The 20,026-nt window shown below is 32.4% G+C and overlaps 1 protein-coding gene across 12 annotated transcripts in view; it reads left to right on the top strand.

The window, feature by feature from the left end:
- The window catches only part of LOC118188419 (uncharacterized protein F13E9.13, mitochondrial), a 51,351-nt gene that overhangs the window by 27,787 nt on the left and 3,538 nt on the right, over positions 1–20,026 (top strand). For all 12 annotated transcript variants that reach the window (XM_035358851.2, XM_035358848.2, XM_035358849.2 and 9 more), the window contains 2 exons: positions 6,244–6,394; positions 19,122–19,249. In XM_035358851.2, the coding sequence (XP_035214742.1) occupies positions 6,244–6,394; positions 19,122–19,249 (279 nt within the window). The remainder of the gene's footprint in view (positions 1–6,243; positions 6,395–19,121; positions 19,250–20,026) is intronic.

Here is a 20,026-nt window from a genome sequence, read left to right as displayed (position 1 = left end):
TAATTTTTTTCAACTATTAAGTCATCATTTTTAGTTCCATGTACACATAAAGGAAATAGTAATCGCGAAAAATTTCGGCTATCATTTCATCCAAAATATCCATCTTGGATGTTCCAGAATCCATTTGTATGATCTTTTTGCATGATGTGTGTACGTATCTACAAAAGAAAGGACTCTTTTTTCTAAAACAGATTATAAAATAGATTTGAAAGGTTTTTCTCCCAAATGTCTGTACATATGTTCCTATGTTTGTAAATATATGTATGCATATATCTTGCATAATTCAAAAATATTTAACCATAGAATGTTGAAATTTTGTATATGGGCTGCTATAAAAGCTAGTTGTGCATCTCCCTTTTTTATTGCGATTGGCAATGCTAAACATATACACACACACACACATATGTCCATATATGTCCACTTCCTTACCCGTCTCAAAAGTCCTTACTCAGCCTTTATTTTCTCAATTATTGATCATATACTTTTAATTACAGGAGTGTTTTAAGTGACAAAAATATTCATGTTTTGTCAATGTTAAATTGGGGGGGAAAAAAAAACTTTTTTTTTTAACAAATAACAAAAATATGTTTGATGTACTTTATGTTTCTGGTTATCAAGTAGGACATAAAGTGACGGCAGTGCTGACTCGTGTGTGCACCGAAGTGAAAAAAACCATCGGTAAAATGCCTTGTGGCGTACAGATTTTATCAGTTAACTTTAAATGTGATCTCCTAGCTTTTATAATTATAATTGGGAAAATTTTTTACTTGTTATGAAAAAATAAAATTATAAGAAGTTTGACTCCCATACAGCAGAAATTGACTGGGATATTTAATTTCAAAATTTACACTTTTTTATGTCGTTTTTAACTTGCCTTGAAGAATTGGTTAATTACGTTAGAATAATTCAAGTAAATAAGTTTATTGAATTGCTGCAAAAATTTTTTATAATTTAATAAGCCATACAAGGAAGGCATGGCAGAGTTTTATTTTTCTGCTGTAAGAAATGGCCAGACTGCACCAAGGCTGTTGCGCTAATACTTAAGTACCTGATAATCATGTAATTAATAAAACATTTTCTCTAATTTAATTGTGCTTATTTATATTCTTCTGTGTTTCCTTGTTTCTAATAAAACACAGAAGTCCTCTGTTGCCCAACATTATTGATCCAAAAATCACACTTTCAATTTTTCTGCTGCCAAAATTATTCAAAAAACATCTTCCATTGGAGAACTGGATTTTTTAGAGGCATTTCACATTCAAAAAAATCTTTCTGTTCTAGTTAACGATCCTAATTCCAATCCGTCTTTGCCTTTGGCCTTTAAAGAAATTATGTTTTAATTCTGGTTTCATCAACAGATGGCACCACTATCTTGTTTTCTGTCCATGCTTTCTTATCTTTATATCCATGCTTTTCTTATCATTATATCATATCTCATTCATTTGCACTTTTGCAGCTGAGGATGGTGGTTCTGTAAAACCATCGAAACTAGTCCTGTGAAAATTTGAAAATATTACGCTGATTTTTGTTGTTTGACTTCTGAATAAGTAGTCTTCTGTTTATGCTACTGTAATCTGTTCTGAGCTGTCCTGATTAGTTGTCGTTTGTGAAGCTCATTTACCATATCATTAGATCTGGGCTAAAATCTGGAAGAATGTGTAGATGTTTATAGTTTTCTGTTCCCTTTCTTATAGATGTGATATCATTGTTCCCCACTGTGCATCTTAACCAATATTTTTAGTGATGAGATGGCAAGTTATTAATGGATTTTATCAATCCTGATGAGTTCTTAACCAACAAATATCTTGCCATTGGATTTAAAATAATAACAACATTAACAGCAGTAATAAATGCTGTTCTAAGGCCTGGAGAGATACGAGTTCCAGTTCCTTACACTATAATTTTTATAAGATATGTTACAAATTAAATGTTTGTTTAGTCGAGAATCTTTCTTTCCTGAGGCCACAGCGATAGTCTCCCATTTTCAAAATTCACCAAATTATCTTTTTCTTCTGTAAGAAATTGCCAAGCTGCTCCAAGGTGGTTGGACTAATATATAAGTACCAAAAAATAATCACATAATATGAATTTCATAACAAAATTGTGTTAAGAAATTAGAAGTAAATGAAGGGGAAGCTACAAAGGAGATTCTTTATCATTATGACAAAGTGCTATCACACATCTCTGCCAAGATAAAAGCCTGCTGTGCTACAGGGTTCCAAATGTTACTTTACACTTCATCATATCTTTCTCTAAATTTTCTGTTTAAAACACGGAAGAAAAAAGCTTCATGGATTTCAAGTGTCGATGATAATACAAAAACTGTCAATGAATTTTTTTTAGAGCATGATGAAGAATGTTTTTGTTGGGATGTAAGTATACTTCAGAAGCTTTGACAGAAGTGCATGACCATGGAGTGGATTATATTTAAAAATAAATTTAAAAATATTTATATATATTTAACAATGTTCACCTCACATTGTTCCTTATGTCCTCATCTTCCTGATCTATACGTTATTATTGTTCAACTGTCACATATATATAAATTTGAATTAGCAATTTTACTTAAACTCAACTTACTTAAACTTATCTTACTAAAAAGCGTTTTTTTTTTTCTTTTTCATAATCCTTACTTCAGGAAAAGTGAAACACTTTCACACTTGTTAATTATTATTGATTGATCAGAAGTTAGTTTGTTCCCCTTGAAAAGTCAATTAATTTCCCGTCAATGACCATGATTATGTAGTTTGTTGATTGCATTTTCACTTTTAATTATACATTTTCAACGTTTCCATTTAAAATTTATTCAATGTACAAATTTTAAATATGCTAATGAGTTGTAAAATTTCAATAGAATTCTAACTACTTTTGTTAAAGGAGATAATATACTAAATAATGTATTAGAAAATAAAATATTATTATATTACTTTGTAGCTTTAGCATAAGTATTAGGCAATTTATTATCATTAATTAAATTGTTTATATATATCTATCTCTCTCTCTCTCTCTCTATATATATATATATATACCCCCATACGTATACTGATGTTCAGAATTATCTTTACATACATAAAAACACTGATTTGTCAAAAACTGTTATAAGGTATTTCCCCCCCCCCCTTCTTAGCACGGCTTCATGGTGTAGTGGTCAGCACGTTCGGTATGTGGTTTGAGTCCCGCCAAGGGCATTGCTCATTTTTAGTGACTCCTGCTTTAAAAAAAATCCTAATGTCTTTATACAGTTATAAAATTGAGTGAATTTAATTAAATTGTAACATCATAACACATAAATAGAGATTGATAAATTGAATATGAATGCATAGAGAACAAACTGTATTGAAACAAATAAAACTGGAATAAATATGTTGCATTGAAATAAAAAAAAAATGTGAGTATCTCGGGAACAAATGAAGATTTATAAACATTAGTTGGAAATTGGATCTTTTCTAACTCATACATATATATCAGAGCATGATTTTAAGTTATCAAGAAAGTGATTAATTAGAGTGGGAGTGAGGAGGCTAAGGAGGAGAACTTTGCAAAGTGATATTAAAAGAGTCATTAAGATGGTGTAAACATTAAAGTGAAATTTATTGCAGAACATGAGACAATACTTTTTAAGTAAAATGCCATTCTGAAAATTATAATTTGCATTAAAAGAAAAGAAATTTTTCATTAAAAGGAAATATGCTTAGTTTTTCTGTAAGTTGAAAATCCCTCAATATAGCCAGCTATATATGTGACAGAATCTTAGATTCAAATCAGCAGGCCGTATTTCTCCATGTTAATGAACCATAATTTAGTCACTTTAAGGTTTCCTAATTTTATAATTAATGCAATATTAAAAAAATTAAAATTGCATAAAGCAGAATTATTTATTGAGAAGAGAGAAAAGGGAATAAAGTTTATATATTACATGCATGGTTACATATTTATTTATGTTTGCTAGTTTTGCTGAAAATCAGCTTTTCCATAACTTGAAACTAATATTAATACTAACCATTAAAAAGTCATGATTTTTTTTCACTACAGATATCCTCATGTGAATGCCTCTGACGTAAGTTCTGAAAATAATTATAATTTTAATTTCAAATAGTAAAATCATATATTGAGATTTTATATTATTTAATCATGTTCATTAATCTATAAATTATGGTATTTAATAATTACGTTTGTTAATTTATAAATTAAGATCTAAATTATATCTATGTTATATACACTGTTCAGAAGTTAAGGAACAGCATTTTTTTTTGGTCTAATTTGAGAATGAAGCAACCTAGAAACAAGAAATTTACAGGACCTATTCATTAAACAGTTCTTTAATGAATGCAACATAGAATGTTTCTAATGTTCAACACAAACATAAATTACAACAAAAAATTGCACTCTTGGCAGAGAAATCCAGTCTTGGAGAAACAGTATATCACAGTTTTTTGAGGAAAAATGGGGTGGTAACATTACAAAAATGCATTCTAATAAGGAATGTGCCCACCCCTAGCTGCAATACATTGGCGGCAGCGATGTCCATGCTGTCAATTAAGTTGTCGGTCAATGACATGGGAAGCAACAACAAGACACGGGGTAGTCCTTATTCAATTTTATCTAACAACCTTTGAGGAGGACTTGAAGTAGCAACCTGTCTCCTAAGGTGGTCCCAAAGTTGCTCTATCAGATTCAGGTCTGGGAATTGAGCTGACCATTCCATCTGTTCCATACTGTGACCCTCAAGATGTTCTTCAGCAACCCGAACTCAGTGCAGTCGCACATTGTCATACATCAGAATAAATCCAGGACTAATAGCATTGGCATATGGGCAGACATATTGATCAAGGATCTTGTATCAGTATCTCACACCGGTCAAAGTTCCTCCATAGAACACATGCAGGTCAGTGTGACCATCGAGAGAGATCCCAGCCTAATCCACCATCTCTGTAATTATTATTATTATTCCACCACCTCTGTAACTGTGTCTTTCCACAATCTAGGATTGTTGTATCTGGTTGGTTCATTGTTTCCTCCAGATCAGCTGATGACCTGAATCACTCTCCAGTGTGAACTTGGACATTGTGAAGAGAACCTATACCCATTGTTGACTGGTGCAGTGTTCTCTTGCCCAGCATAAACGGGCACCTCTGTGTCCTTGGGCTGAGGGGACACAAACAACTGGTTGTATTGCATGCAGACCTGTATTGTGCAGGTGCCTCTGCATTTTCGTAACTGAGATTCTTGTTGCTGTTGCCACTAAATGATCTGCCATGAGCTGAGGCACTTACTCCTTCTTCAAGCCGAAAGAGCTAAATAATGGTCTCTCGCAGGTGTTGTAACTCTAGGTCTGCCTGGAACATGTTTTCTAGACACAGAATCCTTGGATTCAAACTGATTGCATAGTTGGTGGACCACACTCATTTCCATCCATCCGATCACCCACCACCTCAAAGAATAGGGCAAACTACTTCTCCTGGGTATTGTCCACAAAACTGTAATAACAACTGAAAATCAATACTCGTGATCAAAAATTACAGTTTTTGCCTTTTTTCTCCAACCCCTATATAAATATTCATTTTTATAAAATAAAAGTGGTAGCTATTGTTTTTAAATATTATTAGCCCAAAGGAGTGTTAGTTCAGAAGAGCTATTAATCTCAAAACGGAATTTTGCATAGAATTAGTATAAAAATCTGAATCACTTTTCAAACTGTTGCCACCAAATATTATTACCGTGTATTATATTTAAAGAAATTAAATAATGAAGAATTTGCATGAATGTATGCATCTTTTTTGCATTGTAAAAAAAATGGTAACTAGAGTCATCAAATTTTGAATAACATAGTCCTCCACCTGAATATGGATACCTAAAAGCCCAAATTTTGAATGTCAAATTTGTTTTATTGTGTATTTCATATTTTGTAAAACTTTAATGAATTTTTGATTAACAAATTTAATGATTTCAAAGTGAGCAATGACAACACTGTACGGGGAAAAAACATTGTTATCTCCAGCTTGAGACACTGTCTATCAGAAATTCTAAAGATATACTGTTTTTAAATATTTTTAAACCAAAGGAAAATTAGACCAGAAGCTCTCAAAACGTGTATGTGTATTTAAATGGGGGGAGGGACGCCCCTTTGAGCATAATATAAAGTCTGAAAACTTTCAGAATTTTTAAAATTCATTTAAAAATAAAATAAGTAATCTGTGAAAATCAGGCATTCAGGAAACAATAATTTAAGAATATGTTTTACAGGTTTACAGTTTGCACGTATAGAAGGATTTGTTTTTGCTCATGTAGCTGATGAAGGTTTAATGGAAGCATGTGCTGGTCCTTTGTTACGATATGCAAGAAATATTGGAGCTAGAGATATATTATATTTATGTGATATAAAAAAGAAACATTGGTATGTATATTATATTTATTACATGTTTCCATGTACACTGCTGCCCATTAAACTTGCTATCCCATAAAAGTGTCATGCAACAAACATAAAATATTCATGAAAGATACTACATGCTGGGATATACAAATGATTAGCATTCCAGTGGAAGAGCACAAAGCAGGTATGAGTAACACTTTCTAAATTGTATATAAATAGGAAGATCATGCAATAGGTTTCTCATTTGAAAATAGCATTTGAACTTTTTTTTTTTTTAAGGTTGTGTTATGTCTCTTAATTTCTACTAGCACATGTTGAAATTCATCTGCAGCAGATCATGAACTGGGTATATCAATCTGCGGCATTGTTGCTTATGTTGGTCAGGATCCCATGACTGTCAGGTGAATATGGAATTTGTGGGTCCAAGAGGGTCATACTGAATATCTGAAGGATCTCAGCGGCCCCGGGCTACTAATGCCGGAGGGAACACAGATATGCTGCCTTTTAGGCCTTGCGGAATCATACAGCCACGTCACTTACTCTTAATCAGGAACTTGACTTGTATACAGGATGACGAGTGTCCGCGCAGACAGTGCAGTGATGTATACAGTACCACAGACTGCCAGCACAGTGCCATTGTATGGCTTCCTGTGACACTGAAGCAGAGACAGGTGTACCTACAGTGGTGCAGTGAAAAATGACAAGGGACATCGGAGCACCGTGTTGTCTTTTTAGATAAATCCTGGTTCTGTGTACATCATTATGATGGGTGTATCATGTGTGAGGTTACAAGGCAAATGCACATTGCCATCTTGCATTCGTCATTGTTGTATGAGTACTTGCTGTGCTAGTATGGAGTGCTATTGGGTATAATACATCCTGGTCATCTCTTGTTAACATAGTTGGTAATATGGACAGCCACTGACATATTCCTGATGTATTAAGGCCTTTGGTTGTGCCCAATGTTCAGGGCTTGCATGATCTTTCAATAAAATAATGCATGACCATATGCTACCTGTGCTGTCTTAACCTATTTCAAAACAGAGGGTGTTCAACTGTTGCCTTGGTCAGTATGTTCTCCAAATCATTTGAGACCACTATTGAGACTTGGTCAGGGGTTGCCGAGAGAATCATAGTGGTACACCACTATGATTCATGAAGCCACATGGAAGAAATGCCTGTATCCAGGGCCGAATTAATGTATAAGCTACAGCTTAGGGCCCCACTTTCTTGGCCCCCCCCCCAAAATTAAAATATAGTATAAATAGTATTAATTGTATGTATTGCTCTGCCTGAATCTGTCATCGAAACTCAGTTTGACTCAATGCCCAGCTGTTGTTGTTGTTGCCAGAGGTGGCAGTTTTGTCTACTGAATTCTGCATGCTGTATATCCTGAACCACCTGCTAATACGGTAAGATTGTTTTATTGTACCTGAATAAGTAAGATTGTATTATTTGCTTTCCTTCTTGATGTAACAATTTTAATGGGCAACAGTGTAGATAACTAAAATACAGTCAAATCTCTTGTAGTGTTGTGATGGCCCCAACTTATCAGCAACTGTGGTAGGGACTGCTATGAATTGTAAAGTTACACAAACACGTAAGAAGGGTTTTAAAGCTCTTTTTATTCCACTTTAGAAATAACAGCTGCGTTCACTTGACGCTCACAAACTACGCCGACCCGGCGGTTTAACAAAAACAGAAATATGAAACTAAAAATTAATGACAGGATGAGTAAATAACTAGTTGATCACTACTTACGAGGCTCTGAAATCTTAACTAACTTAACCGTGTTCTAAAATACAGCTGAGATTCAGTGAGCTTACTGATTAAGCAGTTGAAATATTCAGCGAACTGCTGAGATAGGCACACAGGCCGAAACGCGCGGTTCTTAAATTTCTACCTAGCAACCTTCACATTAGCGATTCAAGAAGCACACTTACAAACTCGTTTCCCTTCTATTTAAACTCAACTTACTTCTGCTAAAATTTGAATATACTTCACGTTCTACTACAATTTACATACTCTGGCATTGGCAATTCTAGGAGAAAGTAAAGGCTTGACAGGAAAGATAGCTTAAACTTAAAATAAATATAAACCCTACACTCTATTTAACAAAGTTACAGAATCTCATGAAAAACTTCACTAGATGGAGCTTATGATAAAACATAATGTAAGATGAGAATTTTTTTAAATTTAAAATAATAGTAAAAGAAAAAAAATTGCAAAATTGCATATGTTGATGTATCTATTCCATCAAAGCTTCCTAGGCTTAAATTCATTTCGAAAATTTAATCAGTTGATTTTGATTGTCAGGAAACTGCATTTTATATCATAAAAAGTCTCATATCTTTGTAATGTATAGAAAGCGTCTACTGGTACACTTTCTTTATACTGAAATCCATGTCGTAAAGTATCAAATGCATTTAACATATCTGCTAACAAAGATTTTGTACATTAATTTTCATTAACAGTTTCATCTCCTATATCATCAATCACTTTGTTGCTGTTATTTTTTATGCTGTCCAATATGTCCTTATCACCAGGAATTCCTGAGGTCTCAACTTCGTTATCGATAAAAAAATAATCTTGTAGTTGTTCATTGTTCTTTAACTATCTATGATTTTTCAATTGCAGCAAAATATTATTCAGTTCATAATCTTGTTCATTTGTCATCATTGACAGTACAGTTATCGGTAATGTCAATCTTGGTGATTAAGCCAATTTTCTGGATGCAAACAGTTTTTTTCAGTGACATCATAATTCCTTACTTTTGCAAGTTCAGATACGCAGGTGCATACAAATTATTACACATAAAGGGTGGTTAGTTTCAATTCTCATTAGGGTCTTCTTCAAAATGTTTTTGGTATAATGTGTCAAATCACCCCTTGATCCATAGGCTGCAGTTTTGCAGTGGTATTTGGAGGACAGGGGGGAAAACATTTCTATACTAATTTTTGATACCTTGAGGATGAGCAATGCAACTGTCAGTAACTGGAGCAATTTTTCATTTCTATGCAGACATTTATTTATTTAAATTTTTTAGGCACTTTTGAAAAATGGTTGAAATCATCCTAAAGTTCTTGTTGAAATCATAATCTACTTCCAGTGATTTAATACCTCTAGAACATCTTGGGTTTTTACTCTTTCCTATAAGTGAAGGTTTAAATTTTTCATTTTCTTCCATATTTGCACATAACAGTACAGTAACTCTAACTTTGCTGTTCTTACCCTCTAAACATTTCTCTTTTCTGAATATTAAATATTCTCTGAAGTATATGTTGATAAAATAGGCCAATTTTTTCAGCATTGAAAATATCTTTTGGCTTGTATATGTCGATGATTTCTTTTAGCTTTTGATCTTTTAGATTCGACATAAACATCTTCATTAATATCTTTCCTCACCACATATGATTTTTGAAACTACTCCATGACTTTTCTTTTGAATTTCTCCAGCTATCCATTGCTGACATGAAACTTACTTTGTTCTAAAGCTTCAGCAAACTTTGTAGTATTAGTGACCTTGATACCAGTATATTTTTGTATCTCTCACTGCACAGAGCCATTTTAATGTTGCTTCATGAATATTTTCATAAATGCATATTTTCTTATGTTTGGTACTTGTATCAGTGGAATCAAAGCTTGACAAAATTTTGTCTCAATTTTTCAGGATTGCGGATAAACTATTTTGCAAAATACCAAATTTTATGACAATGTCTTTCTTCTTTACCTTTATGCACTTTTTCTTTAAGTGTTAGGCACTTTTGTTTCAACATTTTTAATCATTCATTACACATCTAAATTAAAAAAAATATTTACAATGTAAAAAAACAAAAAGCAGAAATATAAATAACATGCTACTTTTACTTAACCTTAAATTGGTTTGGGAAAACAGGATTAGTTGGAGAATTTTTAATAATAGGGTAGTAAATGCTTTCTCATTGGAGAATTTGCCTTTGAGAATGAAATCTTGCAGAATGAAATGTAACTATAGATAATGAGCCACATGCTTTTTTTCTTTTAGGATCTTAGCACCTCTGTGTCACAGTAAATAATTAAGTAATTTTAAAGTAGAAAGAAAATCTTGAAAAAAAAAATCATCCATTCAAAACCTTCATTAAATTTGGAGTTTTTTAATACATGGAAATTCAAACTTGGGCATAATCCCATAAAAAATTTTGCAAAATAGAGTGTTCGTTACATAGAGGTTTGACAATAATAGTAAATTTATAAGATCATATGTTTTTAATCTAATATTCCATTTTCTAGCATTCATTCAAATAATCCTAATTTTTTTATTGCTGTGTATTGATGATCTAAAATGATCTCAGAAGTCAATAGTTGAAACAGAGTAAAAACTCATTTAACCAAAAAGCTTTGCAAGTACCGAATTCCCGATAACTGAGCCTGTAAGAAATGAAATTCACATTGGAAATGCCAAATCAATAGAGAATATTTTCCAGTCGAAAATTATAAAAAATTTCACCTTATTATTACCGCTTGAACATCAAAAGCCTACATTTAAAATTTTATATAAGATTTTAAAAAAAAATACCACATTTTAATCATAAAAGCTGGTATATTTTGATATAAGCTTAAACTTCTTCAATGTTCAGACAGCCCAGGATGGGCCCTTGCCTTCCTCAGAAACAAATTCCAAGCTCTTCTATCTGAGGTCATGGTCATTCATTTGGTTATTTTTAAAATTCTCAAAGTCTGTTTCCAAACGGTCGAGCCACCTAAGTTTAGGTCTCCCTCTTTTTCGGGTGCCGAAAGGTCTGGCCGAAAAGATCTTTTTAGTTACTCTATTTTCATCCATTGTGCACAGGTGTCTTGTCCATTTAATTCTCTGAATCCTTATATATTTTACTATATCTATTTCTTTAAAAAATGTATAGAGTTAGTTCTTCTCGAGATATATAAGTTTAAACATGAAAGTAAAATATCTGTTCCCGATAACTGATGAAATCGGTTATGAAATCTTGCCGAGCATGAAAGCTGGTGGAGATGTCAGCAATCATTCTGGCATAATTATAAACAAGCAGATTGTTCTTTGTTTAATTAAATAGTACAGTGACATAAATTACAGATATAGCATATAAAAAACTTAAATCACTTATCATAATTTTTTACTTTATATAGCTGTTGTTTATTTGTTTTCAAAGTTGCACATCATGGCTTTATGGCTTTTTTTTTTTTTTTTTTAATGCAAAGATCTTGTAATTTTCAAAATGTCTTGCAGTCCCAATTATTGAGAATTAATTGTATTTATTAGGTTTTAACAAAAATTTCCCGCCATCGCAAATATCGTCTGCACAAGCAGTTCACGTTGGCATGTTTAATCATATTTTGCCAAAGAATTTGTGGCATTTGAAAGAAAAAGATTTGCTTTAGAACATTGTGTTGTGAAATTTGTAAAAAATTATCATTATCATTAGGTATAAGGTGTCTGAAATGGAACTATCACTCTACCAGATTAGAACCATCATTTACTTCCAGTTCTGTTGCAAAAAGTCAGCTACAGAATGTCACCAAATCATGTGTACAATTTTAGGTACTAAAGTTGTATCATATGACATTATGAAGGTTTGGTACTGAAAGTTCAAAAACAGGGACTATGACATTCAAAAAGCAGGGTGCTGTGGCTGCCCTACTAATATTGATGAGGCCCGCCTGGGAGAACTTGTGGAAGAAGGTCAGTATGCAACCACTTGAGAACTTGTTAAGGAGTTAGACATTAGTGCCATGTCCATTAATCGCACTATGCAGCACATAAACTTAACGTACAAGTTCCATCGCTGCGTGCCACATGAGCTGACTCAAGCAGATAAGGACAGACGTGTTCGGGCCTGCATTAATCTGCTCAAATATCAATGCAAGGACAAAATTCTGGACATGATTGTTACTTGTGAGGAAAAGTGGATTTACTACAACAACACAGGCTGGAAAGGGAGTTGGTCAGTAACCACTGAGCCTGTCGGCAGTGTCACAAAGTGCAGTTTTACTAAAAAAAAGATAATGCTTTGTATTTGATGGGATTGCGATGGTATTATCCATAAACAGTATCTGGAAAAAGGTAAAACCATTGACAGTTCATGTTAATGCTGCTATCAAGGAAAAACGTCGAACTGAGTTCCTGCACAAAAAGATAATGTTCCATCAAGATAATGCAAGACCATGTATTTGCATTCATTGGCTGGACTCTGTATGGACTCGAATGGGATCTTTTGCTACAGCCATTATTTAGCGCAGCATCGCTTCTTTGGACTTCTACTTTTTTCATGCCTGCAACTACATCTTGCTGTTGTTATCTTCCATTTTGCTAATTAGGTCCGGAATGAGGTTAATCTGTCTTTGAATTGCGGCCACCAAGTTTCTAGGCTGAAGGGTTCAAAATACAATCAAAATGTTAGCAGAAAACCATAGATTTGGGTGGTGATTACTACCTACATTAACCCTTTGTGGCACAGTGTGTCCGGTCTGAGCACATCTAAAAATTTCCTTTTGTACACACAGAAAAATTGAATGAAAAAGGATTTATAGGTTACTCTGAACCTTCTTTATTTATAATAGTTGGCAACTGAGCACAAAGCAGTCCATATATTTTAGCCATGTTTTGTTTTTTTAGACCCTCATTTTTCAAAGAAACCTTCCAAATTTTTTTAGGGTATAAAAGGAATTGTTTGAAAAGAAATTTCTATGTTATTTTTTGGCTGTATGCTAATCTCTTTATTCTATATTAGTTTTAAATTTTTACCTTGAAATCTTGCCTAAAATCAAACGGCGAACCCTAGGTGTGCCCAGACCGGGCTCATCGTAAATCTAGGACAACTGAGAGTCTGTATTCTTTGTTTCTCCGCATCTCATCAGTCAGTTCATTGACAACAATACTCATTTCAGCACTCTTTTCGAAGCTCTATTCAATCAGTGTGCCACTTTGGGCACACCCACAGAATTAAAACGATAAATGCTATCTTCACAAAATTTTACTTGTGTACTCCTCTAGGCCTAATTAGACTGCATACCCCCCCTTTTTTTAAAATCAAAACTCTGACTTTAAAAGGCAGCGTGGCGGAAAGGGTTAAAAGTACTGCTTTCATGTTTTTTTTTTTTTTTTTCTGACATTATTAAGAAGTTTTTTTGGCAGAAAAATTTCATTGCAACCTCATACATTATACCAAAATGATATCTTTTGGCTTATTGTGTTGTGACATCATGCTTATCCATTACTGGCACCAGATCACACTGTTTGGTGACAGTGTGTATGCATTAATGTCATTTATTAAATTTCTTAGGGGAAATCTTTTTTTCTAAAATTTTTAAAAATATTCTGGTTACTTGCGCTTTCGTGTTTGTAACAGCAAAAAATTACAATTAAAAAAAATTCAAATATCAAGGCACTGATTTTTTTTTAAATTCTTAAACACTCTTCTGTTTTTTAAATCTTAAACCCTCCCTGTGTAGATCTTTTTCATAGGTTTGATCTGCGAAAAAAAAATTTAAAACATTTTTTTATATAAATTGATATGCAATATTAAATATTATTATTACATTTTTTGGCCTAATTTACAGTATTAAGTTTTCTGTGGATTACTAGTATAAATAATCAAAACTTATAACTATGTAGCTATATGCATTGAAAACTGTTTTTAACACACATTGCACATTTAAATGAATAAAAAGTCTAATTCATCAGAAGTGATCAGTAACATTTGTTTCATTTAACTATTTTTATATGATCTTAGAATGAAGGAAATTTTAGAACCATTTATTAAGAGAAACACATTTAAATATGTATATTTTGTCATCTTCGTTTAGTCTGAAATTCTTGTTCTTTTGTAAACTTAAAACATTTTACCCATGTGATGGATATGTAAATAGTTGCTATGAGAAGCCTGAAAATGAAGAGAAGGAAGAAACTTAGAAGAATATAATAATAAAGTAATGATGTAATTAAACCGTGCATAATGAGCACTTCCCATTATGAATAATTCACATAATGAGTAAAACAAAATGTAAAAAAATGACTTCCTGAGTGAGTGATGCTTCGTGGAATGGCTGACATGGAGACATTATGACATCACATGCAGGATCCTGTCTGCATCTGGACTGTTGGGCTGTGTTTATTGCTCGTTCAGCTAGCATCATACAGTCGCTTGTGAAAGGTCATATTCAGACACATTATTGTGCTTTTTTTTTAGTGAAAAGTTTAAGCATGCCTACATATTTGTCTCCAAAGAATATGCTGAAAGGAGACAGCTAAGACAAAAAAAAAAAAAAAAAAAATTCACCATCGAAGTCAAATGTAAAATCATTGAGAAGTAAGAATTTGGTGCAAGTGGGGCTGACCTAGCACCTACATCAAAGATTTGTGCTTACCCTCAAAAATAAGGATAAGGTTAAACAGATTGGATGAAGAAGAATCATTGAAGGCAAGCCATGAGTAGTTTGAAAAGTTTAAGAGAACTGACATCCATAGCACTGTGAGACACGAGATGTAGCAAGTTTAGAAATAAAGGCGGCCAAGAATTTCATTGGCATATTCAAGAACCTTGTGAATTCTCAGGGTTATATGCTACAGCAGATTTTTAAATGTCCACTAAACAAAACAAGCTTTTCTTTTCCAGAAGAAGGGACAGGTCTCTTCTGGAAAAGCAAAGCAAAGCAAATACATATTATAGTGGAGGAGTAACCGAAGCTAGGCCACAAGCCAGTGACAGACTGTTTCACGCTGTTGTTTTGTCCAAATGCAAGTGGTGATTTAAAAATTAAACTGCTGCTTGTTTTTACCATTTGGATAATACAAAAAAAGTGTAAAGAAGAGCAGGCTAAATGTCATGTAGAGGCTTAAATGACAAGTGATTTTTTTACAAGTTGGATCAATGAAGTGTGTGGTTCGTCTGTGAAAAGAATCTATTTGAGATTTTCTCACTTCTTAATTTGCTTGTCATGGACAAAACTCCTGCATATCCTTCAAGCCTAGAAGATGATTTCCGTGAAGAATTTAAATTCGTCAAGATACAATTCCTGCATTCCAACACTACTGCTTTACTGCAGCACATATACCTGTAGGTCATTTCAAATCTTAAAACGTTACATATTATTATTATGCAAAAGCGCTCTTCAAGCTTTGTTTTGAGGTAACTGAAGGAACTAGTTTCACTTTCAGAGGGTTTTAGAAAGATGACTTTTACATCATGTCCTGCTTCAAGATGATTAACGATACATGAGAGTTCACCAAGAGAACCCTTATTTCCGTTTGGCGAGGCTCAGTGTTGTTGAATGTGATTCCGAGGGTTTTGAGCAAATGCTTGGACAGCCTGTAATCAGTGAGATTGTGTGTCTAGCCATATATAGGGCTATATATATAGGCCATATATAGGCTCTAGCCATATATAGCCAGATTATAGGGCTAGAAATGGGTAGTGATGACATCAGTGAGTTAGTGGAAGAGTGTAGCCAGGAGCTGACCACAAAAAACTTATGAAGCTGCATTTTGTGTCACAGCAACAAGTTCAGGAGGAGATAACAGCTTCAGCAAAATGATAACCTTTCATTGAAATAAGGGAGATGCTGAAAGAATGGGAAACAGTTGTATTGTATGTTGAGAGGCATCACCTAAATAAGGCAGTAGCTATACTACACACGTTACAAATTTATTTAATGATAATGTTGTGTTTTGTTTTCACCAAATTTTGAAATGTAGGCAAAAACAAATGCCTTTAGACAACTTTCTTGTAAAAAAGGATGTATTATAAGTAATAAATTCTTTTTTTTTTTTTTTTTTTTTTTGCGAGATTCTGCATATGATAATTTATCATTTTCATGGCCTCATCATTAATGGTGCCAAGATTATCGTCAAGGTCATCTGAAATGAAATAAAATGTGTTTTTCTTGAAAGAATAGTGTAGCATCTTCCACATTCATCTGTAAATAAAAAATTGTTAATATAAAAATATTAAAATAGGGTTTATTTACAACTGTGATCTTCCTCAGTCACTTTTGCAAAGTGGAGTTCAGCTAAATTATTTCTCACATTGCGTAATCAGCATCAATTTCTGTGCTCAAATCAGTAAATAAGTCATAGTCCTGTAACAAATAGTATTTTATACTGAACCAGCTGTCAGAAACGTATGCTTTTACTTGTTTTAAACTTTTTACATCACCTCAATATATATATATATATATATATAATTGAAAAAGAAAATGTAAAGCGAACTGGTAATTAGGTCTTTCGTCTTTTTTTCCCTTGAAAAGCCAACTGAGAGTACGAGTGGGCTAATATACCATTTTTCCGCTATTTAATTATTGTTTTTGTAGCTAGTTTTTGATGCTTTTTGTGTCTTTATTATATTTTTTAATTTTGATTTTAATTTTTATGTATTGGCATATTATATATTGGCAATTTTAGTTTTAATTTTTTATGTGTAGGCATTTTATATATTGACATTTATAATCCATGTTTTTTGTATCTTCCTAATATATATATATTTTTTCCGTTCATCTTTTTTTCATGTGAGTTAACTTTTCACATTACACAACGGTCAGATTAATTAATTTTTTTCGAGCAATAGCAAGTCTTCCAGCACTAAAATTTGGCAGTTTTATCGTGCTTATACAGTTTTTCCAGTTTTACCAGGCAAATTTCTTATTGTTTATGTAGTACTATGTTACAACATTTCGTGGAGCTACAGCTCCTGGTAACTTTTGAGCAAGGTTGCTACAATGTTCCTACCTACTACTATATATATATATATATAATTTCATTTTGTGGCCATTTTGAAGTGTTTGAATGCAGGGTAAAATATCTTCTTGGGAAATTGGTCTACTCACAGAATAAAAATATGGCCTACTCACAGCTGCTATCTTTTTCAGGCATTAGAAAAATCAAAAACTGTAAATATATTTTTGAAAAAAAAAAAAAAAAAAAAAAAAAATTTTTTTTTGCATGCAGCGTTCTTTTTTCATGATGAATAAACTAGTTAAGTTCCATTGTTGGTGTAAATATCAACCAACTTTGAAATGTAAAAATAATAAGAATTATTGAAACTACATTGCAAAATAATCAACACTGTACAGAGCAGCAATCATCTTTCAAAACTGCAATATGTACCTTAAAATTTAAAACTAATCTGCTCTAATCTTTTTTTATATGCAGTTAATAGTTTATTCCTGCTATGGCTAAACAAATTGTGCATGTATTTTATTTTTCTTTGATTTCTGTGTACAAGCTGAGAGTTTTTTGGAACTTTTTTTGAAGCTAAATTACAGGGATCAACTTATATGCAGATCCACTAACCTCGAAAAGAACGTAGGCACTTTCCTATTCACCAGGCGCAAGCAATAAAGCGCCAAATGTCACACTTTTTTTATTTCTATAGTTTATATTTTTTAAGTTTATGAAAAAAATAATTTCAAATGGAATGCGGTATTCATTTTATGAAAAAATGTATTGTTTTATTTTTGAAATTGTTTATAATGCTGGTTTGGTACACCATCAGCAAAATGAAAAATCTGATGTTGATGAAATTTGTATGTTGCTTGCTCCACTTTTGAACTTTTTTCATGTAGAATTTTTATCAAATGCGATCACATATTGTTTGAAATTTGCAGTATAAGCATTTCTTTACAAATACTACAGATCATACAAGACAGCAAATGAACAGGGAAAAAAATGTGCTATTATAGTTACTTCAGAGAGAGTTTAAACTATCATTGTTGATGTCTGGTATTTTATTTGTGATTTGATAGGAAAATAATCTACCGTTTTACATGCTTGGCAACCTTTTTATCCTCATAAGGACATGTTTGAATGTTACAGAAATTTTTTTTTTTTTTTTTTTTTTTTACATTGTGACTAATATACAGGTTTTGAATTTTAGGTAAATTTTTGAAGAAAAAGCATGCTCTCGGCTTTATATACATATTGGCTTGTATTCAGAAGTATATGATAGTTAACATTAGGATTGTTTTTGACAGTATATCACTATTCTTGGTGGCATTTAAAAACTGGGGGCTGTAAAATGGATACATTAGATACTTCCCCATATATTAAAATTTTATTGGACCATAACCTGAAAAGGCTGGGAAACCCTGTTCTAGCTACTTTGCTCATGTTGCATTTTTGTGTCTTTCACTTGGTCTAGCTGTAGGGATTTCCTTAAAAACAAAGTTTATCAGGGATTAAATTATCCTGATAATTTGTCAGTGCTGAAAGACAGCAGAAATCAGAATTTACAGATTGCAAAGCCTAATTAACAGAATCTTGCAGTGAGGTACACTGCTAAAAAATATTTGAGCCTAGTGACACATTTATGTGATCTCTTAACACTAAGATGAAATGATGCAGGTTTGGACTTATTGGGAAAAACACTATTCTTAACAATATAACTTGTGAATGATGAAATAAAGAAAAAAATTGAAAAATATTTTGTTTGCGTTTGTAGTTCTTATATACACATATACACACACATGCACCCAAAACCGAAATTTCATCTGTATTTGATAAATTTTATATAATATCTTAACAGTGAAATTTCAAACCTTTTATTTATTTTTCTAGAGAAAAGGTTCAGCTACTGTTTTTCATGATTTGTAATACGTTTTTGCATTTTTGAAATGTATGGATTACTAGGTGGCTCTTCATAAAGATTTAAATAGGGCTACTTATAATCATGACCCTCTTTATGCATATGAATTATGAAACCATATGTGCTTATGATTATGTTTTATAAATCTACTAATTTTACAGCTCTCATGCAATAACAAGCGACTTGACAATATCGCAAACAGCAAGAGCTGCAGAATTTTTCTTAAGTGATGGAGTTATACTAACTGGGATGGAAACTGGAAATCCACCAGATGTAAAAGATTTAGAAGGTGAATATAAAAAAAGCTCCTTTTTTTAATGTGTCACAGTTATTTTAGATATAGCATGCTAAGATACAGAAATTTAAACTTTGCAGTGTAAAATTAATTTCATTTTTTAGAAGCATGCATCTCAAAACATTCTTCATAATAAATAAAGAGACATGCCAATTTGAAATTTAAAAGCAGGCATGATTCAGATTTAGATCAGCATGAGTTTCTTTGACAGAAAAAGTATTTAAAAAAGTATTGTGTATATGTATTCTACAGTGTTGATCTTATTACCGTTTTTTTTTTTTTTTTTTTTTTTTTTTTCTTTTAGAAGAATGAACCTCTGCTAGTAATGATCCAAACAACATTATTCTTATTTTTATTTTAGAAAATGATGAAATGTATCACTTCAATTATACATTTATCCATGTTACTAATTCACTATATTAGCTTATTTTAGATCAAAGATTTGGGGTATTTTCCAGTTAAGCCATATATTTTTATGCTTTTTTGTGAGGGGATATTTTCTCAGTATCAGTTTGGTTTGGAAGCTTTTCTGGTTATAATTGTCTTTATAATAATTACTCACATAATCATGTATTTCATCTAATTTTTATTAAAAGAATATACTTCAGAGAATATACTGAGAGATGAACAAGTGGCTAGTTGTTTTCTCAGGGGAAGTATTCTTCAGAAAGAAATGTGTTTGAATAGCCACCTTATGCAATTAAAAAGTGACTCAAAGATGAAATAGCTATGCAGGCTTTACTCCTGCTGGGGAGGAAAATGTATCCAAAT

This window comes from Stegodyphus dumicola, chromosome 2 (genome assembly GCF_044657685.1).
Source record: "Stegodyphus dumicola isolate Sdum_Otavi_A_Nest chromosome 2, ASM4465768v1".
Taxonomy (NCBI): Eukaryota; Metazoa; Arthropoda; class Arachnida; order Araneae; family Eresidae; genus Stegodyphus; species Stegodyphus dumicola.
The sequence above is the reverse complement of the archived record's forward strand: the minus strand, read 5'-3'. Positions and strand labels throughout refer to the sequence as shown.